This window comes from Gymnoscopelus braueri (genome assembly GCF_963280865.1).
Source record: "Gymnoscopelus braueri genome assembly, chromosome: 8".
Taxonomy (NCBI): Eukaryota; Metazoa; Chordata; class Actinopteri; order Myctophiformes; family Myctophidae; genus Gymnoscopelus; species Gymnoscopelus braueri.
Window position 1 is genome coordinate 14,114,740 of NC_137609.1, and position 23,294 is coordinate 14,138,033.

General features: G+C 42.3%; 2 protein-coding genes across 3 annotated transcripts in view; both read right to left on the minus strand.

Annotated features, from left to right (window-relative positions):
• Positions 1 to 52: 52 nt before the first annotated feature.
• Positions 53 to 11,946, minus strand: smpd1 (sphingomyelin phosphodiesterase 1). 2 transcript variants are annotated; one of them, XM_080435610.1, is made up of 9 exons: positions 11,783 to 11,946; positions 11,330 to 11,598; positions 10,278 to 10,598; positions 8,994 to 9,274; positions 7,864 to 8,037; positions 6,620 to 6,791; positions 5,390 to 5,466; positions 3,923 to 4,068; positions 53 to 2,371 (listed from the first exon to the last, which is right to left on the minus strand). In XM_080435610.1, the coding sequence occupies exons 2-9, from the start codon at positions 11,582 to 11,584 to the stop codon at positions 1,938 to 1,940; spliced, it is 1,860 nt and encodes a 619-aa protein (XP_080291736.1). In that variant the 5' UTR covers positions 11,585 to 11,598; positions 11,783 to 11,946; the 3' UTR covers positions 53 to 1,937. The 2 variants fall into 2 exon arrangements, with proteins under 2 accessions (XP_080291736.1, XP_080291737.1); XM_080435611.1 differs by having other exon boundaries at positions 11,330 to 11,585; positions 11,769 to 11,946.
• A 1,389-nt stretch (positions 11,947 to 13,335) lies between these two features.
• Positions 13,336 to 23,294, minus strand: part of ilk (integrin-linked kinase) — a 12,664-nt gene continuing 2,705 nt past the window's right edge. The window contains exons 2-12 of the mRNA XM_080434900.1: positions 21,273 to 21,438; positions 20,863 to 20,958; positions 18,647 to 18,743; positions 18,267 to 18,350; positions 18,092 to 18,177; positions 17,766 to 17,875; positions 16,972 to 17,099; positions 16,669 to 16,790; positions 16,109 to 16,208; positions 14,271 to 14,401; positions 13,336 to 13,935 (exon numbers count right to left, since the gene is read on the minus strand). Of these exons, the coding sequence (XP_080291026.1) occupies positions 13,786 to 13,935; positions 14,271 to 14,401; positions 16,109 to 16,208; positions 16,669 to 16,790; positions 16,972 to 17,099; positions 17,766 to 17,875; positions 18,092 to 18,177; positions 18,267 to 18,350; positions 18,647 to 18,743; positions 20,863 to 20,958; positions 21,273 to 21,438 (1,270 nt within the window). The 3' untranslated portion in view covers positions 13,336 to 13,785. The remainder of the gene's footprint in view (positions 13,936 to 14,270; positions 14,402 to 16,108; positions 16,209 to 16,668; positions 16,791 to 16,971; positions 17,100 to 17,765; positions 17,876 to 18,091; positions 18,178 to 18,266; positions 18,351 to 18,646; positions 18,744 to 20,862; positions 20,959 to 21,272; positions 21,439 to 23,294) is intronic.

Sequence of the window (23,294 nt, forward strand, 5' to 3'; positions counted from 1 at the left end):
AAAAAATATTCACTTTTTATATCACACTGACCAAAGCATGGAGTCCCAAAACAAATGTTGGAATTTGTATTGAATATGGTTTCATCGAGAATGACGTAGATAGGTTTTCATTTTAACAATCAACTTTTTTGCATTGTTACACCCATTTACCAACGTCCTGTAAAGATCCAAAATTACATTCCAAGTCACACTTCCAACCACTCAGGAAGGATCATGTCCAACTCATCACACCTTTATGATCATCAAAACCACCACCCAATGCAAAGTGAAATTAAAGTGCGTATCAGAAGGGGGACAGCGACAGTCTCCATTGAGCTTTCAACTGAATGGCTGTCTCAGGGAAAACACTGCAAAACAAAAAAATACATTTTACATGATGCTTGAAATGCACACTAGATGAACAAAATAAAGTTGAAAATACATTTTCATTCATATTTCTTTACACCCAAGTGGACATTTTGAGGTATGAAATGCTTTGCTGTATGAGGGGATTGCCGATTGCCAAGCATGTAACTTCACCTGGGTTAAAATGTCAAATGGATTGTGGAGAGGACCGTCTAACTTCACATGCATCACAACAGACCTGCTCATTGGAAGGAAATGGCTTTTGCTAAAAGCCAATAAATAGAAGTGGGCCTTCTGCATAAAGATTATGGCTTTCAGGATGAATGTCACCACTTCCATATCTGTGCCACAGCTCAATGGCTCTTAATGTCCTTATCTGCTTCTGCATGTTTCAACACTGGGTGAAAGTAGAACAGGAAACTCTTGAGTACACATTGCAGTTGGCAGTGGGTCAGGAGGTGGACCCATCTATTGGGCTAATCCATAAACGTGACATTTTAATGCACATTGTCCATTAAGCTACACCAATGTCCCAAGCAAAAAGAGGAAATTCTCAAGCCTTCAATCTAATACGGATACCACTTAAGGGGAATCACAGGTGTTTTAAAAAATAACTATTCCATTGATCATTGAACCTTTTAGGACATTTGTGAAAAGGCAGTGAAACAATTAGCTCATCATCGCTACTGCACTCACTCCCATCACTTATTCTAAGGCTAAATAACATTGAAATTGCATGAGAGATGTCCCACTATAGCTTAGCTGACAACAGAAGGCAGGTTCCAGCATTTGAGAAACAAACCTAATGATAAACACCATTAACAGGCTTAAAAAACATCCTCCTGGACCTTTTAAATGACATGAGAACTACATCCAGGATGGTAGAATATGCTCAACATCCAACAACCTGTGACTCACCTGTGACTCACTTCCAGCCAGTGAACTGACCCCCCTTTGCATCCATGACTTTTAGGCAAGCACAGCAGGATACATCACTGTTGATCTTTGACATTTCAAAACAGGGCTTGAAAAACCCAAGGCCACTTGACAAACAGGCTTCCGTTGCAGTGTGATCAACAACAAGAACAATCTTAGAAAAACATTACTGATTACACTCTGAGACCCAATAGCCATTCTTTCTCGTAAACAACTAAGCAGACTTTTAACCTGATTCCTGAATCAGGTTAAAAGTCACAGTTTACACAGTTTACACAGGCTGGCTGATTTTTTCCAGCGTAGAACACATCGGGATGGGTTATTTCAGATTTTCATGTCCTCACAATAGAATGATAGGATTCAGGTTAAAAATTGCCATCGCAAAAAAATCACACTTTAACAAGTTCCTGAGGTGGAATCTTGATAAAGAAAGAATCAGAATTGAGCTTCTAATGTTATGCTACTGGTTACTGGTCTGACCCCAAAAAGAAACATGAACCTACAGATTAACAAATCTATCAACAATCTCCCTGAATTTCCCTCTAGGGATCAATAAAGATTTATTATTATTATAATTTATTTATTTTTGGCTCGTCTTTCAGCACAGTTTGCTTATTCATACTCAGTCCCTTGTCTCAAAACGTAATTCCATCTGATCAACAGAGAGTCTTCCTGGCAGCCCGCGCCATGTCTCCCCCGAAACCATTGAACAGGTCGCACTGTTCCAGGTCTTGGTAACGTCCGCTTCGCAGGAAGCAGAGCAACGAGGTCTTACACGTTTCTTTGCAGGGCGCCGACACGTGACCTTTGGATCTCAGGAAAAAGAACTTTTGGAAGGCCTTGTCGTTGGTGAGGAAAGTCCGAATGAGCCCGTCCCAGTCGGAGGGGTATGCACTGGACAGGCCGTAGGCCTCGCTGGCCCTGTACAGCAGGTTCCATTTGGGGTCGGGGACCGGGAGGTGGGACAGCCCAACCCCGCGAGGCCCGGGCCTGTGGTTCGCCTCAGTCAGGTTGAGGATGTACGTTTCGTGGTCTAGCACCAGCCGATTACTGCCCTTGTAATTCCCGTCCACGAGGTAGACGCGATAACCTAGAAAGTGAATGCAAATATCCTTATTATTCTTACTAAATATCTCATCATTCATTGACAAACTTTAAAATAAATTGGTTTGATAAGTAAAGAACTCAATATATCAACAAAAGATGGAAGGAACAGCTGGTCAGAATGAACACATTCTTTGGTGCATGTATTCTGCATTATTCTGTACATGTCTAGACCAAGGGTCTCAGACAGTGATCTACTATATTTGCTGGCAAGGATAGTATCCATTTTAACCCATTCAGACCGGGAACGCATCTGTGTCATTTTAGATTTCTATTAAAAAAATAGCAGATATACAAGCTCATAGTGCGGCACCGAGTGCCACGCTAATTATCAAGTTATCAAGATTTTTCAAATAAATGGCCAAAGTATAAAAGAATGGTTCAAGTGGTTACACAAATGCTTTCCCGGTGTTAATGGGTTAAGGGTAGCAGTGGCTCTGGAAGTTCCAGGTTAGATACCTGGCTCCTCTTGGCTTAGTGATGAAGTGCCCTTGAGCCAAGACACTAAACTGCTCCCTGGATGCTGTTCAATAGTTTCCCCAATTCCCACAGCTCCTAATACACTGCTCAAAAGAATTAATCAAAGCGTTCCCTTAATTTCTTTGAGCAGTATAGTTAGGATGGGATAAATGCAGAGGACAAATTCAAGGCTTGTGCAAATGTAATTGCACTGTATCCGTAAGCCACTTTGTGAGAAAAAGAAAGCAAGAGATGGAGAAAAGGGCGATAAAGAGAGGGCGGAAGAGATTCAGTTCCGCCGAGGTCTCTTGCATATGAGCAGGCCGTTAAACGCTTTCAACTGACAAAACAAGCAGATTTTTGCAACGCTGCAAGTTGTGCTATTGCCAAGTTTACACAGTGTTTACACCGTGCAATAACAGAGTGGTAAAAAAATAGAAACCAAAAGTAAGAAATGCTCCTCATTGTATTGTTTGTATGCTGGATGTACTGTAGACCAGTGTTTCTCAATGGGGGTACGTGTACCCCATGGGGTACGTGGAGGTACTAAAGGGGGTATGTGAGAGAAAGTGGAAAATAGGAAAAAAAATGTACAGTTATGTTTAATGATTTAAAAAAAAACAGACTTTGTGAACCTACCAAGTAGAAAACAGTTGCTGTTGGAAAGGTTTTATTTTGAATATTAATATCAAAAATTGACTTTTGATCAGGGGTACTACAGAAACAAAACAAAGTTTGAGAACCACTGCAGTAAACAAACCTTCCAAACCGCAACCTCTGTTGCACGAATCTATGGGCTAACTAACTTCCTTGTTGTTCATCCTGTCACTGTCAACTCACTTTCACTTTCACATCTGTCTACGACCTCCCCTTCAAAACCCCTGGTCTAGACCAGAGGTTTTCAAAGAGTGGGTGAAGGACGCCCAGGGGTCCTTGATGGGGTACCAGGGGGTCCCCAGCCAAATGAGATGTAGTTACCTTTTACTATAACTCAACTCACCTGAAATTATAACAATACACATTTATTTTAATAATGTTCTCATTCTAAAACAATGTGGGTCATGAGTCATGTTCTTACCTGGGTTGAGGTTGATATAGGTGGTGACACTGGGAGCGATGAAGGCCACGCCCACTGGCCGAGTCATCGTCGCCTCATCGTAAAACATCTGGAACTCATCCAGGTGTGTATGGCCGAAGAACTGTCCAGTGATTGTGCTCTCATATCTGGAGCGTAGAAATGTACACACATCACCAAGGGTTGTTTGTTGGAACATGTAAACCTTGAGTTTTATCACTTATAATAGACCTAGCCTCGCGTGGCCAGACAATATCACACGACACACTGCGTGGATATTAGTCTGGTCCCTATCAACGATAGATTTTTTTCCAAGGGGCGGTTACAAAAAGATCCAAACGGACTCTATTGGTTAGACCTAAACCAATCAGAGCAGTGCTTCCTTGTTCACGAACTAATCAGAGCAGTGCTTCCTTGTACGTCATTGCTCCAAATAAGGTGATAAGCCCGCCCACATTTGGATACTGGGCCCTGGTTGGCTCTACACCACTGCGGAGGGAGAGAAGTGGAATCTCTATGGAGGGGGGCCAGACCTAATCTGCCGAGGGCTAAAGTGCGATGCGATTTTGCAAAGGCAGATTCGGCTGGAACCAGGCTATAATAGACCTTGATAGTGTGCCAACAGTGAAAACATCACATGATGCTGCTTTCAAATATTAACCAAGGTCAGCTGTTGCGGAACTGATATTTGGAAAAGATCAGCCACCCCCCAGGCAAGTAAAAACAGAAAAAGTGCTGACGATGGTCTCAGGGCTGAAATGTCCACTCTTTTCACTATGTAAATTCATCTAGTTTTGCATTCAAACATCCTGCAATTATTTTTGTCAATGTGCACTGTGCAGGCCTTTTCTGTTTTTACTGGAATTGTGCTAGCTTCTTGCACCTGGCTCAATCTTTGGTAGCCCATGGGTCAAGAGCGCAGACTTTTCTAGATTATTGGCAGAACTAAAGGCGTACATGGACATTTGACCAAAAGAACCGAGGAAGTTGACTTTGGGGAAGTGAACCAAAAACTAGCAGAAAAGGAAGTATTATGCTTATTTGGCTGACATTCGCAACCAAAGTCTGCATCAGTTTGTATGTGTCAATGGTCTTCACTTCTGTTTTGACCAGTGTCCAAGACTGGCTTGCAGCTTCCTGCCTAGTCTAGACCACACAAAAAAAAACCTGTCTGCATGGCTTTCTCCAAAACACCAGTTGTGCTGAAGTCATCAAATGTGTTTTTGGGTGGGGAGGAGCTTGAACTAGTGACTAGTGAACTAGTCAGTGACTAGTTCTTATCTTATCTTATCTTCACTGCTCTAGGCTCTCCCTAGGCTGGCAGAGGGTGTGTAGCGCCCAGGATTACTTAGACAATTGGTAATGGGTGAAAAAATGGGTGAAAAAATTGTGGGATAATTTATTTATTTTTTAAAACAAAAAACATTCTAATAAGAAAAATATAGAAGAAAAAGAAAGAAAACTAGCTACCTGTTAATAATATGATAGTAGTTCCAGCTCCAGCTGGCCAGACAGAGCCCAGGAGGGATGTGACCAATGATGTGCACCTAAGCCAAAGAAACAAAACGGACTTAAGTCAAGTTCATGTACAGATTAACACAGATCAAGAAAAAAAAAGCAAGCAAACACTAAGAACTGACAATGAATCCTCTCTCACGCTCAGTAACACTGACGACATGCAGAACACATCTCGCTAGCCACATCCTGTGCAAAGCTACTGAAGCTAGAGACGACAGATATAAGTATGCAACATTTTCTTTTCTTTGTAAAGTGTGACACATTGCATTCTTCCGCATGAGTGATGAATGGTTAGTGAATTTATGACATCTCAGAAATGACAGGTGTACAAATGAGAAAACAGTAAATACACAAAATAGAGCTGCTCTAACGATGGTCAAACCATCAACCTGTAGAGATGGGAATTATCGTTCATTTCAGTGTTCAAATCATTTAGTTCTCGTTCACTAAAAAGATGCGTTCCAACTATTCGTTCACCACTTCCGGTTTCGCCCTCCTCACGTGGTTTAGTCTAATGATTAAAGAGGAACGTCTCTCTCTCTTCAGCCAGTCAAAATGTTGCATTTTGCCACCGACTGACTGAAACTTGCGTCCCCCTGCTTTCCACGCGAGGACATTTTACGGCTTGAGGAACGATAACGTTTGAGGAAGTGACCGAATTTGTTCTTGTTCACACAAAAGACTGAATAATTTCGAACGAATCGTTGATGAACGTCACAACACTAATTACCTGCACTGTTGATGCCAGCAGTTATAGCTTGGGTTATCAGTTGTGAAGAGATTGTGGCCATTATAATTACACATAAAATATCTAATTAGGAAAAGAGTAAGTTCATTGGTTGATAGAGGTTGTGTACAAATATAAGAAGTTGCAAAGTCAAATTTGTGGTTTAGTGTCAAATCAAGCATGTCTGTGGGGTGTGTCTACATGAGTCACTTCCTTAGTGACTCATGTAGAACTTGAAAACAGAACTATGCTGTACCGGTTTGACCATCAAAATACTCGAATCAAAACCCCCACAAAGGCGCCTGCATGCAAAATACAGCAGCCTACCTGGTTAAATTCAAATTTAGTTAAACCCAGAAGCTTACATAATTACAACGTCTAGCAAAATGTACTTCTTATAATATAATAACTCTTTGCCTCCGCTCTTTGTCTACCACACTCATATTCCTTCTCACCTTTTCTCCTTTGTCCTCACTGGCCTGGAGGATGTGGACAAGCCACTGAAGCTGGTTGGCAGGATCGGTTGAGTTCACCATCAGCCAGAAATTCTCACGAGCACAGAAATTCATGTTGAGAGACACCACTCTGAGGCCAGGCTGGATCTCGGTGGTATAAAATCCGCCATATCTGGAATGAACGGAAACAGTAGCTAAAGTTAATATTTTAAAGTGTACTGATAAATAAAGAAAGGTAGAACTATCTTTAAGGTCTCCACCACAGATTAAAAAAGAGTTAATTACATTAATTTTTTTAAATAATATTTATGAACATGAATGATTTTAAAGCCAGACTTTTACTTAATGTTGTTCTCCGTTGTTGTGAACCCCCCCTCCCAACACACACACTATCTCTATTAGTTCAGTTTTTATTTGATGGACTTAAGAAAGATGATTCAATCATTTTAATGTTTTTAAAAATGTTTAAAAATACATATTGTATTTTGGACCACCTGTAATTATGCTGTGGGCCACTGGTTCGAGAAACACTTGCCTAGCCCTACAGTATAGTCTGCTGTAACAATGCAGTAAAGTCACACTGTAAACCTATACAAAAAAGCTATATAGTATAATGCGACCTAGCTCTGGTCCATAGCATTAGGAGTTCTCCCTAATGCGCATACGTATTCTCCTCAGTTGAACGGGAGCTGCAGGGCACGATGTCTACACTTCAGTAAAAATAAACGTTCACTACTCACAGAAACAAAGACGGTTGTAGGTTGTTGAAAGCCTACTCTACGCGGTGGGAAGACTTTCAGAATCCACTTGTTGGCCAGAAAACAAATATTCCACCGGACAGAGACATTTTTAATTTCACTCCATTGCGCCACCTACAGATCAGGTTAATGGTCTTTTTCTATTGACCAGATCTGTAGGTGGAATAAAACATTTCTCCGTCCGGTGGATTATTTAATTTGCTGGCTAAAAAGTGGATTTTACACTTAGAGTTTGACAGTTTTCCCACCGTGGAGAATAGGCTTTCTGCACCCTAAAACCGTCTTGTGTTTCTGTGAGTATCGAACGTATATTGTTTATTTTGACTGAAGTGTAGACATCGTGCACCCGTTCGAATAAGAAAAACTACACGTGCAGTCGCATAGCGTTAAGGAGAACTCCTAACGCTATGGACCAGAGCTAAAACAGAGCTAAATACAACCTAGTTCCAAAACAACCCGTTCAACTTCATCCATTAGATTAGTCACCGGAGAGTCTTCAGGGCCTCCTGTGGTAGCCACGGGGCCCATTCCTTGGCCATGGTGTCATACAGCCAGGATGTGGATTTGTTGCCATGGATGAAAGGTGGAGGGAAGCTGTTCACTGGAGTACTCTCATGGTTCCCTATGGCAGGGTACACCGTTACATTGGGTCCCAGGTGCCTGGAATTGGAGAGAGTGGGTTGGGAGGTGTCGTTTACATCAGTGATTCTCTAACTTTTCAAGGACCCCCATTTGATATGATTGACCCCAATCTATATGCAAAACCCTCATCATAAATATTACTCAGAGTGTACAAATAGAATCAATGGGTCCATTTGTACAATATTGGAGTTACAGATCAGTTACAAGTTACCCATGGTCTACACATGTGGCAAAAACTGGTTGAACTTTGTGATAAAACACAACATTTTGAGGTTAAATTGGGTCAACTGCTCCATCCTGGAAATCAAATTACAGTTATCAATGATCAACTGCAGTAAAGTTAGACTGCAGTTGGTTAAGACTGACACAGATCTGATTAAAGATGCTGGCTAAAGTTTAGTTAGTTATTACAATTACAAAATGTACAAGATGATGATGATGATGATTTCCGAATCCACTGGCCATCGTGTATGGTTAAGCAGTACGATTTGTCCTACATGTTCCCTAATTTATAAGTTGCCGTGCATTTGGAAAGTCCGCTAAAATCACCAAAATGTGACTGAAAGAGGAATCTTACTTTAAAACAATTCTGGGGTAATTTTCACATCTACTCAAGCTGCTTTTGTGTGCAACCCCAGCCACTTCCCGTTGGCTTTTGTGTGCACCCCAGCCACTTACCGTTAACCATGTTGGACTCATTGAAAACACATGGTTCTGGTGACTGATATCGTCCATCTAATGACTGGGGAGACCATTATTTTTATTTAATTGTAATTGTTTATTGTTTATTTTCTGTAAAGTTGCATCACTGAGTCCTGTAAGTCTATGTATGAAATTAAACACACAGAAATTCACAACACAAAAAGTGCACACAAAAAGTCTGAGTAGAAGTGAAAATGACTCTAGAAGTGTTTTAAAGTTAAATTCCCCTTTCAGTGTGTGGTTTGTGTACACACATCCTCTTGCGTTCTTACTTGTGAATAAGCCTGGAGATGGTTGTGAGCTCGGTGAGCTGTTGCTGTCTGGTCTGAGCCCAAACGTTGTGCGCCGGAATATCACCGGTCCAGTAGACCCAGTCCCAGGGCCCAGCTCTGGCAGCATTTTCCATAAGGTTCGCCACGGTCCGTAGAGGCAGGTCACACTTACTGTATGTCCCCCAGTACCCAGCCTCTCTACGATACCATTTGGGGGAGCCTGACTCGTTACGGCAACACAGAGGGTCCTTACAGTCCGCACTGCTGCCCGCTGCATACTCCTGCCAATGGAAGTGACCAAAGCTGTTATTTCATTCAAGCATATAATCCGTGATAAGCTGTGACTAGCACTTGGTTTACACTTGAACATTTTGGACAGAACGACCAAACATTTTTCCAAATTGAATTCAGTCGGGATACAACAAACTCACATTTCATAAAAGGTTCAGTTACATTCCTTTCCACACATATTAGATCCTTTGTGTCATTTTGGACAGTGGTGTGCTCTAGGTTTTTTCGGAGGGATACGATAATCATTCCCTGCACGACATGCGCGTGGTTGTGGAGATACGCCAGCGCGTTTTCAATGGATGAAATGGTTAGTAGAGGGCTACGCTTGGCTACGAAAGTTTACTGCAGGTCACACTACGTATATAGCAGAACACGGTAGAACACACCACTGCTTTTGAAAAAGGAATGAGCTTGACAGCTTGCTACATGTTCCTTACACTTGCACTAGTATGGACTTCCTCCTGCTTTTAGCTGATTCTTTGGTTGATTTTTAATTCCTCACTGTATTCCCTATTTTAATGTTGTTTTATGCCTTTGCTTTTGCCTTTGCTTTTATTTTATTTTATTTTTGTTTGCTTTATTGTTAAATTGGTTCTAACTGTAATTGTATTCTTGCTCTGTAAAGCACTTTGAGCTGCATTTCATGTCATGAAAGGTGCTATACAAATAAAGTTTATTATTATTATTGTTTGCATACAAGTTAAAGATACATAATAACATCAGCAAAAACATGAGGGGGTAAATTTGAGTAAGTACACAAACTCCAAGATGAGTTTGTGAAATGTCTGGTTAGCAATAAATTGTGCAACGGTGTTTCATAACACAGGCTTTTTCAGATCTAAGTAAGTGACTGCTCTCTCTCACGCACATATCTCAGATGTGTTCTGAAGCAGCTCACCCTTTCTTTCTTAATTTTGTACCTGTAACTCTGCAATCCTGAACTGCTGTATCCCCCACGGGATAAATAAAGGCATCTACTTATCACACACACACCTTGTCCCAGTGGACGTCCGTAAGGAACAGGACCCTGCTCCGAGGCGATCCAGGTTTGGGTGGAGACGGAGGGGTAACGGGAGGCTTCGGGACCTTAGGAAAGGTGATGTTCCAGGGGGCGTAGATGTCAAATTTGCCACAGGATGGTCCCACAAGCAAAGCACATGCTTCAGAGGGCCATAGCAGTGACTCCTGCAGGGCCCGGATAAAGTCGTGCCCAAACAGCTCCGTTATCTCGCGGCACACTAGCTCATCCGCCAAGTGAAGACGAATGCATGCTTCACCGAGTGCGTGAGACACACGCTCTTCATTTGCGTCAGTCTAGCAAAGGCAAGAGAAAAGGTGATTGTTGGGATGGGAGACATAAAGAGGAGCAAGACATTCTTTGGGCAAAACATGCAAAGTAGTTTATACTGTTAATGTTGCATTTACTAATATAAAAAAACAGAGATTTAAGGTAAAAATAGAGTTGGAGGGTCAAGATGTGTTATCTCAGAAGCCACCGGTAATTCTTTATAATGATAAGTTATTAGAATTATTACAAAGTTATTGAAATAATACAAGTTAGTTATTTGGGGCAGTAATCCACTCCGAGAAGGTTGAACACAGTCTTTGCATTTGATTTGGACACATTGTTACAATATGTTCTGTGGTGAGTGAGCGGTGCTTTGATAAAAAGTAACCACTCACTCGAGTACACAAACGTAACATAGCCGCAGAATGTTAAAAGTGCTGCGACTGATAGCAAACTGTCAAAGGTTATCATTTGTGGTGCTTAAATTGAACATTTTCTTTAACTTTTCCATTTCTGCCAACTTGAGTAGGCCTGTCTTTCAGGAGTTGTTGGACTATACACAGGTGTCTCATTTACAAAACAACTTTGATCTTAATTTTTTGGCAAAGTCATACACTATATATAACTCAGTGCATCTAGTTATACAAAAATGTATGAAACTACACATTACATTAAGACGAAAGATAAATTACCATGACAATTGTTTTACGTGAAATAAGTACAAATCCTTAGATTACAAAAAACAAATAATCCTTACCAGGAGCATGATATCAAGAATAGTAAAAACAGCTTTGCAAACAGGACAGGTGATGTTCCTCCAGCTGAACCCGACCCCGAGGCGGCTGACCTGCTCCATGAACACCACACCTGGCCCAGGGCCACCCAGAGGGCCACCCATGGGGCCACCCAGGGCCTGCTGGACAGGGTGACAGGTCCCAGACAGAGCCCACAGTAACACGAGGGCAGCGGTTAGTGTCACCATGCTGCTGCTGGGTGTCAAACAGAGCTTCATTCTCCCACAGAGACCTGCAGAGAGGAGACGGTAACAGTAGCAACAACAACACGATGATGAAGCAACCTAACACAGGAAGAGCAAGATGTCAGGACGGAAACTAGTCTACAAAGTTGTTTTGAGGCATTAGATATACTGTATGCTGCATTGCTGCTGCATGTTATGTTACGTAACACAACACAACCAAGTTCGTCGTACCTGCTCCTCCCAGCTCCCGGTTAAGACAACGTTGTCTTCCTGAGTAAACAACGCGTGGAAGTGGGCCGTCGTTCGCTCCTGTTCGACGGGGTGTGTTGATATATTGTAACTCTATGGGTGTGTGTTGTGTTTGGAGCAGGACCTCCTCTGGGTTGTTGTGGTGTGATGTGGGCAGTACACTGCAGCTGGAAGCAACTTATCAGCTGACTTATCACGTGATCACTCACGTGACACAAAGAACTTGAAGTTGTCTTTGGGGATCCCGCTGTCTGATCTGCAGACTGACATGACCTGATGATGACCAGGGATGAGCTGTAGGGGGTCGGCGACCCCCTAGTTCTGGCGGGGTTGGGGGGCTGGGAGCTCCACATGCACGCGCGAGCACGCACCGTCACCGTCAGCTGCGGTCTTTAACACTTTAAAGTTTAAACAATAGCCTCTCAAGGTTGAAGGTTCGCACCGTCTGCGCGAGCCGTTCTCAATAGCGTCTACCTGGCTGCTTTGCATAACATTAGGCTACTGGAGAAAAGCCATGGACTTGAATTGAATGTGTTACATTCCTCTCACAATGAGAGACAACAGTCTCTGCACTGCAGAGTGTGAAGGGGATCCTTAGCAGAGGACCCAGTTCTCTGAGACAAGACAAAGACAAGTTGTCTGATTATTTTAAGTAGGCTACTTATGTGTGGGTGAGTCTATGTAAAGGGCTTTTATATAAAACTAAAAGGAAAATAAAATAATGAATTAATTGAAACAAAAATAAAAACAACAAATTAACAATGCAACTAAATAATAAGATATAATTACATAAAAAATCACATGTTGAATACAGTATTTCAACTAGCACTGAGCTGATTGGCTATGTGCACATGCGTGCACGTGACGTCAGAAAATATAGCCCCCCTAGTTCAAAAATCCACAGCTCATCACTGATGATGACTGATCACTTTAAACACTTAAAACCCCCATATGGGTAACCGGAGTCCCTCAGGGCCCAATACCAGGCAGTGTCTTTTCAGTTTACTGTTAATGTGGGTAAGCTTTTGCTGAAAATAGTCGATCGACAAGCTCACAATGCATGCGGCTTGTGCGTTGTGAGCTTGTTGATTTGCTGTTTTCAGCGAAAGCTTTCCCCACAATACTGATGCTGGGGTTTAATTGGTTTTTAACACTCAATTCATTCAAACATGCTCACGTATCTAACAGGCTGTGCAATACATTTTTGACCAAAGAATGCGTGGTCCCTTCAAGGGAGCTTTTATTCTTTATATTAATTAATTTGTTCACATTTTTATACTTTAATGTATATTTAAGTATACAAATTATGTTGATATATTGGCTGAATTTGGCACCATATATTCAATGAATCTAAAGAGAAATAAGATGAGTCTATGAAAATCTCTGTCTTGTAGTTCTACAAAATGAAACAAGCTTGTTACACACAAAAAAAACACGAACAACTATAAAATAAAACAGGTTATGAGCACACTTTAACCTCAGCTTGACAGGAACAATTATTCCCAATAAAATAAGACTTTATGAGAACAAGGAAATGTCATAAATATAAACTTTTATTGCATAGATATACATGTGTGTATTGCATAGTCATTTCTTCAAAACTTTGTTCTGTATACATTTCTCTGGGGTAATAATTCTTTATGAATCATTGGTTATATGTCCTCCTGCCAACATCAAGCAGTTTAGCAAGCAGCTACATTTCTGTGAATATTAAACACATTTCAGCCATAATGGAAGAGCAACATATGGCAAAAAACAACAACAACAATAGCCAAATGGCAAATCCAAATTTAAATTAAGGAAAGCAATACACCATGATACTTTGGTACAAACTGCAGTGGCTTAAGTGGTCTTAAATGGCATTTTTGGTATTTTTGGTATTTACAGTGGCAGATAGTGATTGAAGTGAGAGTAAGTGAAAGAGGAAAAAAAGTGGTTTGTTGATTATAACACTGTTGGGGCTGGATGGACGGCTGGAGTAGTGTTCATTTGTCCTGCATCTTCTCCAGGATAGGAACAATCATGTCAAACTTTGGCCTCTTGGCAGGGTCTTCGTTCATACACAGCCTCATCAGCTTACAGATGTGTGGTGAGATGCCCGGTGGAATGGTGGGCCGAAGACCCTCTAGGGACACCTGAACAGGGGTGAGGGGTGGATTAGGATTGGGAATCAATGATCCTGGTTATCTTGTTTTGCATCATTTGCACAACGAAGGAGCAATTAAATAAGCACTGGAGGACATTTTGATTTTATGTAGTTTTGGCATCAAATGTTAACACCTTTTAGTCTAATATAAATTATAATGGGTGAGCTAAATGAAATTATTGCTGATATGTCGACAAGGCACGCACGCACACGCAGACACACACACACACACACACACACACACACACACACACACACACACACACACACACACACACACACACACACACACACACACACACACACACACACACACACTCTTACCTTCATGCCTATCTCCATGTGTGAGAGGTCTGCGAAGGGAACTTCTCTGGTGACCAACTCCCAAAGTAAGACAGAAAAGCTCCACATGTCAGCCGACCTCCTGTTAATGTCCTCCGGTCTTTTCTGGAGAGCTGCGGGGGTGAAGAAACGATGAGTTGATGAGGAGGACAGAGTCAGAGAAAAGACTATCCTGGCATGGCCAGACTAATATCACTGCGTAGATATTAGTCTGAAGGAATGGAACCTGCATTTCCAAGGGCCGGATTTAAAAAAAAATATCTGGTGATAAACCCGCCCCATATGTGCATACTGGTTCCTGATTGGTGCCCCACAGCTTTGGGGGGCAGCGAAATCCAATCACAACCGAGCGGGGCCAGACTAAACTGCCGAGGGCTATTTTTTTTTTTTTTGCACTGGCAGATTCGTCTGGTTTCCAGGCTAAGAAAAGACAACTCAGGTCAGGTATGGACTTGTTGTTCACAACTAGTTACCTTATGTAATGACATAGACCTGCTTGCCTTGCTCTGACCAACATATCTCAAAAAGCAATTGTCCGGATTGTCGTGAAATTTGCTGTGCACATTCATGCTTCCAAGAGGAAGACACATATAATGTTGGTTAAAATAAAATGTCCTCTAGCTAGTGGCATTATCAGGCCAAACTTTCACAAACTTACACACTGATGAAAGTCTATAGCTGAAATATCTGTGGTCAACATACCTCAGTAAACTATTTTTAAACACATTTTGAGTTTCTTTGTTATCCTTTATTTGTACAAATGCTGAGTTATCATAAGTTTGAAGTTATTGGTCACGCGCACTGTTTAGTCTTGAGTGCAGTGGACCATAATATTTTCATTTCTTCAAGATTTTTTCCCCCTTTTCTTTTCTGTTTTATTTTGATAGGACACTGAACAGAGAGACAGAACAGTTTGGAGAGAGAGGGGAGGACAAGCAGCAAGGAGCCTCGGGTCAGATTCAATCTGAAGTCTGCTGTGGAAAGGACTATAGCCTTATTTATGCGGTATGTGCTCTTACTCTGTGACCCACAAGCATGCCCCAATAACAACAGTTAAATAACATAACAGTCTTCTATCAAAGTGGGTTCTTTGTCCACAACCCTGGCAGAACAGCTCATGACCCACTTCTGGGGTCATGGCTGAGAAACACTGGCCAAGAGGTTAGAGAAGTGGGCTCCAGTACAGTATGTCCAGAAGCCTGCTGCTTTTAATCCCTGGGGCACAATCTGCAAAATTCCATTCAGAGTAAACTGAGTGAGAAACACTCTTCCTTCCCACAACATCTAGTGTTCTCTAGAGAAAATATTTGCTAAGAACATAACCCATAGTTACCCCTGCATCCATGCTCAATCACACTATTTGAGTGCAGAATTTCTAAATATCATTTAAGGTGCAAGCCCAGTTCTTCAAACAAAAACCTCTCTGTTCTTGCAGAAGTGCTGAATCCATTCATAAGCGGACAAGACAGTATATTTGTTTTCATTCCATTACCACGGGCAGCACAGACAATAAATGGAGGTTAACTTACTCTAAACAGGTGTGACTAAATTATACAGTGTGTTCCTCGCTCACCAACGGGAGTCTGACTCATATGGCCTTAAGCAGGGCTTCCCAACCAATGGGTTGTGGCCCAAAACTGGGCCATGCAGTTTTCTCAAAGGGTCAGAGAGGAATAAGATCAACTTGAGATTAGGTCATTTTGTGTGACCTGCTATTTGACTATTGTGACTTAATGGAGATGGCAAAATTAGCTATTGAATGCGAGAGGTAGGCTTAGTGCAGGGAGGGAAGGAGGGAGGTGATGAAGAGGAGGGAATACCTTCAGGAGCCATCCATGCAGGACAGTACATACGACCAGGACATTGGAAGGAGAACTTCGCATCCGCCATGCTTATCCTGGCGGTCATGTCTTCATCAATCTGTCAGTCAATCACAATAGTTAAGGTTATGGGGGCATGAACCCTGTTTTCTGAGCATGAATAATGGGCAATTATGAACAAAATTACAATACAATATGAAACCACAATTAAGATACAAGTAAAATAAAAATAAATGTGCCTTTGAATTGAAACTCATCTAATATTTACATTAGTGAGCTAATACCACAGACTGTATTCAAGAGTGAATTAAGACAGCAGAGGAACACTGCTACTGTTACATAGTTTAGGTTGGGAGTTAATCAACTTAATTGAACTGTAATACGGTAATTTGGAATAATCTTTATGTATTCTTTGACATTAAAAAAAGTTAAAATTAGATTTACAGCATTTGCTTTGTGGTTTGGTATGTAAAAAAGAAAAGAGAGAGAGAGAGAAATAATGGAAATAAATAGTATCTACTAATTGTGAGGCCCAAGAAGCTGTGTGGATTGAGTCTTACCATGATGTGCTTGCTGTTGAGGAACAGTCGTGAAACCATTGGTTCTAGAGTATGGAGGAAAGCCATGCCACTGGCAATGTCCAACGCAAACCTCACGGCTTGAGTCTGATCTACCACCAAAGCTGTGAGAGGAGAGGTGAGGAGACATTTGAATGACAGGTGGAGTTGAGATAGGGTTGTACGCACACGCACACACACACACACGCACACACGCACACACACACACACACACACACACACACACACACACACACACACACACACACACACACACACACACACACACACAGAGAGAGTACTCACTAGTGCCCTGGTGCAGTATGCTGTGGAGGGAACCGTACGGCATGTAGTGGCTAATGATGATGGGGTGAGGCGAGGGTGGGGCCTGACAAGCCCCCAGTACTGGTAGAATATTGGGGTGAGAAAAGATCCTAGAGAATGGAGAGAAGGATGGAAAGAGAGAGGACAATGAATATTTACTTTGTAGTGCCTGGGAGCTTCATCTGCTTTTTGTATTTGATGGATATCAAATTAAACTACTATCTTCAAAGTTGTCCCTTGTGTCAGGAACCATTGCCTCTCCTACAATTCCAAACAAACTGAGTCCATGCACCATGCGACATTTGTGTGATCCACTGCCGATATATTGTTCTTTCTACCACAATGTTTATATTGTGCTACATCAATTTATGGGTTGCCACTGCAGATTAAAAATGGAACTTTTGCATTGGGTTTTGGAAAAAAGCAAACAAACGTAGCAAGACAAACTTCACATATCAACATACTATCAACATACACACATATCAAACATTTCTAGAAGTTTAGGAAAAGTAAGAAATTCCAACTTTCTTTCTTTTCTTCACAGTTGTGATTTTAAAGTCCATCATTTATTTCACGCAAAACAATGTGAAACTCTCTTAGGCTTATGTTAACCACATGAAAACCTAATGGAAAAAAATATTGGAACTCAGAGGAGGGAATCGATTGTGATCTCACTTACGGGATTACAAACTGTAGCGCTCTTGCCCACAACACAAACCGACAAGTACTGACCAAACTGAAGAGCCACCGTGCCAGCAGCTGATGTGTAACACTACCTGAGTTTGGGATGCTCCTCGTTGAAGTCTCGGCTCCTCCTTGTGGTCCAGTCTCTCACCTGCAGCACCTTCACTACGATCTCATCCCCCTGCCAGCGACCCTGCCATAGCTACTCAGAGAGAGAGAGAGAGAGAGAGAGAGAGAGAGAGAGAGAGAGAGAGAGAGAGAGATAGAGAAAGAGAGAGAAATAAATAGAGAATTACTCGTTTGTTAATCATTTATGTGTGTTTTTTTTTTTTTTTTTTTATCATTGTGGTTTATCAGTTTACTTTTACTAAGTTTTATCATATGCAAATTAACCAGTCGAAGCTGAGCAAGAACGGACCTCTCCAGACTGGTTCTCATTTATCTTGGCCAGGAGCGATAACTGCTTGTAGTCGATCCCGGCACTCTTGTTCAGAGTGCCGTTACCTGATGAGAGTGATAACAACATTGGTCGATTACAGATATTGATTTTGTACATGAACGATTGTGTTAAAACAAAATAGCATGCTACTCACGGGGCCGTGTTCGCATGGTGCCCTTCCAGAAGGTCTCCTTGTAGGGGACTTTGGTCAGATTCAGGCCCAGTTTCTCTGCCTTTTCTAAGAACAGTGTGATGAACGGAAGTCATTAAAAGCGAGCAGTAATCACATTAGGCTGTGTAAGGAAATTAATAATTAAGTACAAAAATAACAGACTTTACTTATATTGCCATTTTCTAAATCCACTGTAAATGCAGAAAGTGCTTTAATCCAAGGTAAAAAAGAAACTAAAACAGATCAGAAAGAAAATCATGCAACCAAAGAAAGTATAGAGAGCATAGGAACCCTTGTGCAATGTGCATAAATGGTCAGACGATAGAAATAACCCCTGGGATGACCCTAAGATGACCTCTGACCTTGCAAGAGCTGTTGTAGGTGGGCCTTGGCCTTGTCCAGGGGTGTCTGTCCATACCGGTTACATGAGCACACCTGGGCTCCACAGGTCAACAGGTCCTATGGGGGAGAACAGAGATAAATGAATTATACTATTTGGCCATATCCCACCCTGCAATATCCCGGACACCGTCACCCCTCTTATCCGCCCATCTGCCAAAAACCTCGGTGTAACCCTTGACAGTTCATTCAAATGTACTCAACACATCAGCTCCGTGGTTAAAACCAGCTTCTTTCAGTTAAGGCTTCTGGCCAAGATTAAGCCTTACCTCCCTCGCCACCAACTGGAGATGGCTATCCATGCCTTCATTTCATCTAGATTAGATTATTGCAACTCTCTATACACCGGTTTAGATCATACATCACTCAGACGCCTTCAACTCGTACAAAATGCTGCTGCCCGCCTCCTTACAGGCACAAGAAGGCGTGAGCACATTACCATCTTTTTTCCCTCGCTTTTAATAGCATCTAATTTACATGGTTTACTCCATTCATAATGATGTCTATGTACGTATTAGTTATGTACCTAGCCTATATGTAATTTCCACTTATACATATTTCTCCTTCCCTCTTTCATGTTGTCTTTTAAAGTGTTTTCCTTTGTTGCTCTCAAATGTTTTGTGAACTTGCTCTGTTGTTTTTGCATTGATGTTTTTGAATTTGCCTGTACAGCACTTTGGTTCAGCTTGCCTGTTTGTAAATGTGCTATATAAATAAAGCTTGATTTGATTTGATTTGAACCACTTTCACCCTGGCATCCCATGTTCAACAATTTTCAAAATGAGAATAATAATCATATTTATTATTATTATTATTATTATTATTATTATTATTATTATTATTATTATTATTGTATACATAGGGCCCTATCTTGCCTTACCCCTTATGCTTAAACCTTTTTGGCATTTTTTACTATTTTGAAAATAGTCACATTTCTTTTTTAATAGCCTTGGTATAAAATGGGCCTTAAAGTGGTGAATAGAAGTTAACACGCACGTCACTTGGTTATCTCTTCTATGATGCAGGGAATCAATCCCCTGAAGGTCCCAGTGACAAAAGTGAATTCCTGCACACAAGATCAACTGTGCATTGATTAATTTATTTAGGGTGACGTTCCATCACAAGGACCTTTCTAGTCTAGACAAGTCGTCTTGAGAAACGTCCTTGGGACTGAAACGCCGACCTAAGGTACATAAAGTAAATCAATCAGTGCAGAGGTGAACTTGAATGTGTGCCAGAATTTTCAATTTAGCCCTGCTCGCTGCAGGCAGGGCTCTAAGGATGGCGATGTTGGTCAGTTATTATCTGACCAACAACATTATTACCAGATATTATCTTGAAGACGACAGGCTGGATTGACGTGAAATGGCCCCTATTGGTTTTGCCAAACCCATAGCCTTTACTCTAGTGCCACCCTTGGGCCAAAATTGACACTTACACTCAAGTTATCTCAAAATGTAATGGGTGGAGTGTCATGGAACTTGCTCAACAATTTTTGTGATGCCATGACCTGTCCTCTAGCGCCATCCTCAGGCCAAAATTTCACTTTAGCCCACAGACTATCTCACACTCTAATAGGCAGATTGCAGGAAGATCCCTAATGATTTAACTGACCCCATGGCCTGTCCCCTAGCTAGCGGCACCCTTTGACCAAAATTGGGAGCAGCACAGCATCTAGAGGCTGTTAGTGGGGCTTTTAGACACTACTTGTCTTGTTTTGTGAAACAGGGAAGCGAGAGAAGGAATACATCACTAACTCAGTGTTTGCTTTGTTTTCAGAACTGCTTGTTTTGAGCTTAATGAGTAAGTGGTCAAACCAACTATCTAAATAAATCCTGGCTCAGGACCTGTGACACATGAGTCATGACCATCTCCTCCCCTCTTCTGTCTCACCATTATCACTAATTTCAACTAAGTATAGTTCATGTAGTAGTTATGGTTACTGGGAACAATCATTCATTCCCCTGAAAAGCGTGACAAAAATCTGCAGTAATTATTTCTCTCCAGCAGAGGGCCATTTCAGCCAACAAATCGTGAATGAGAAACCAGAAACACACCACAAACTGTGTGTGTGTGTGTGTGTGTGTGTGTGTGTGTGTGTGTGTGTGTGTGTGTGTGTGTGTGTGTGTGTGTGTGTGTGTGTGTGTGTGTGTGTGTGTGTGTGTGCACTGTGTGTCACCTCTGCCACTTGGTCCTGTCCCCAGAAGCAGGCATAGTGAAGTGGTGTGTTTCCGTGTTCGTTTACCGTGTTGGGGTCTGCTTTGCAGTGAATCAGCTGACAATCAGCACATGGAAAACAAGGTGTTAAAGTGTTAATATCACAAGAGTTGTATACAATTTGAAAATATCGCAATAAAAAAGAAGTCTTCCTTCACAGAGGTCTGGGTGTATTTATAGCCTATGGTAGGCCCCCTGGAGTGTGCATCTGTGCATCTGTGCGTGTGTGTGTGTGTGTGTGTGTGTGTGTGTGTGTGTGTGTGTGTGTGTGTGTGTGTGTGTGTGTGTGTGTGTGTGTGTGTGTGTGTGTGTGTGTGTGTGTGTGAGAGTGCGTGCGTGCGTGTGCGTGCGCGTGCGTGTGCATGTGCATACCTTAGCCACTATGTCTCTGTGTCCGTGGCTGGCAGCGAGGTGTAGCGGGGTATCATCGCCCCTGTTCATCACATTAATACGAGCTCCTCTCATGATGAGCATGTCAACAACTCCACTCCTTCCCTCCCTGCACGCCCAATGGAGAGGACTGAAGCCATGGTCATCTCTACAGCAGAGAGAGGGGGTGCAGAGTTGCATAGAGAGAAAAACAGATGAGGAAAAACAGAGAGAAAGATGGGGAGAGGGAGAGAGAGATTTGATTTGATTTATTAGAAGTTATGATTAAAAGAAGAAAAAAACATGTTGCATGCCTCTCACAGAAACATCAAGGATAAAAAACACAATAAAGTCTGCAACTCATTTCCATTGTGGTTTAGACAAAGAGATGGGGTAAGAGAGAGAGAGTAGGAAAGAGATGGGCTAAGAGAGAGTGTAGGAAAGAAATGGGGTAAGAAAGAGAGTAGGAAAGAGATGGGGTAAGAGAGAGAGTAGGAAAGAGATGGGGTAAGAAAGAGAGTAGGAAAGAGATTGGGTAAGAGAGAGGGAGAGAGTTAAATAGGGAAAGAGAGAGACAGAGGTGGGTAGAGAGAGAGATGGAAGAGGGATGGGTAAAGAGAAAGAGGGAAAGATAGATTGGAAGACAGACAGACAGACAAACGAGGGAAGACAGAAGTACAGAGAGACAGAGAGAAGGGGGGAGAGAGAGACAGACCAGCTTAAGCGCAAAATCAACTTAAGCCCACAAGCTGGTCTTTGTTAAAAAACTTCGGTCGCAACACATAAAAGGTAATGGAATGTTAAGAATGCTGTACGATGAGGGGAGGGCAAGAAGAAAGATCACATCAGTGGAGGTGAAAACAAGATAGAAGCCCCCCCCCACCCACCCAAAGTGTACACGCTGGGGTGGGCTGTCTCACTCTGACGTCGGAGAACAGAGACCCTCTGCTTTCGGCATCACTTTACATCCCAGAGCAGATCAAATTACAAAATACTATCTGGGTAGTGTTCCCGCTCACATGGACCTCCCACCCTCCCTCCCTCCCTCCCTACCTAGCTATCCATCTTTATTTAGACATAAGTGCATAGTTCCTCCTCATCCTACCCCCGCCACCTATTTCCATCTGACCCAGAGTTGCATAGCTCTGTGAAGACAGGCACTTCTGTTGATTTTGTGTACGCCACTCGCAAACACACACTTTAAATGCATATTTCTAACATATGCCATTGTCACACACTCACACAATTGCAAATACACATGCAGTATGCTCGCATGTGCACGCACGCACGCACACACGCACACACGCACGCACACACGCACACACGCACGCACACACGCACACACACGCACGCACACACGCACACACGCACACACACACACACACACACACACACACACACACACACACACACACACACACACACACACACACACACACAATGCACTGGCCCAATCTTCCGCGGACCAAGCTGCCACTTATGTGTGACTTCCCCCTTTGCTTGACAGCTTTTTCCTGACAGCTGCTGGTGTTTCTCACAATCCACTGTCAAGCCACAAACTGCCCACAATGTTTGACAATAAAACACCAGAGAGTTAAGCAGAATTCTCCGCCTCATTTGTCACTATGCCTCTATATTAGCCTGTATGTCTAATAATACACAGGAAATATATCATTTGGTTCTTCACACTGTAGTAAAATTCCCTGCCCAGGCAGGCATCTGAACAGCCAGTTCTGCCTCTGACCGACCGCATGTGCTATAAACAGACAGGAGAGGGGGGTAGAAAACTCAGGAATGACAGAGAGGAAAGTACACAGTGGAATCCTTGGCAGGCTATACATTCTCTCCTTCTGTCTGAATCTCCCTCTCTTACGCACACGCGCACACGCACGCACGCGCGCGTACACACACACACACACACACACACACACACACACACACACACACACACACACACACACACACACACACACACACACACACACACACACACAAAGGCCCTTGGCTCCAGGGGGAGTTCCGGAA

Excerpts from the sequence above, each read along its gene's own strand:
- smpd1 (XM_080435610.1), bottom strand. The coding sequence starts at position 11,584 with ATGAAGCTCTGTTTGACACCCAGCAGCAGCATGGTGACACTAACCGCT. Across the intron at positions 8,038-8,993 it reads ATCTCCAGGCTTATTCACAA|GCACCTGGGACCCAATGTAA; the intron begins GTAAGAACGCAA and ends CTCCAATTCCAG. Across the intron at positions 6,792-7,863 it reads GAGGCCCTGAAGACTCTCCG|ATATGGCGGATTTTATACCA; the intron begins GTGACTAATCTA and ends CGTTCATTCCAG.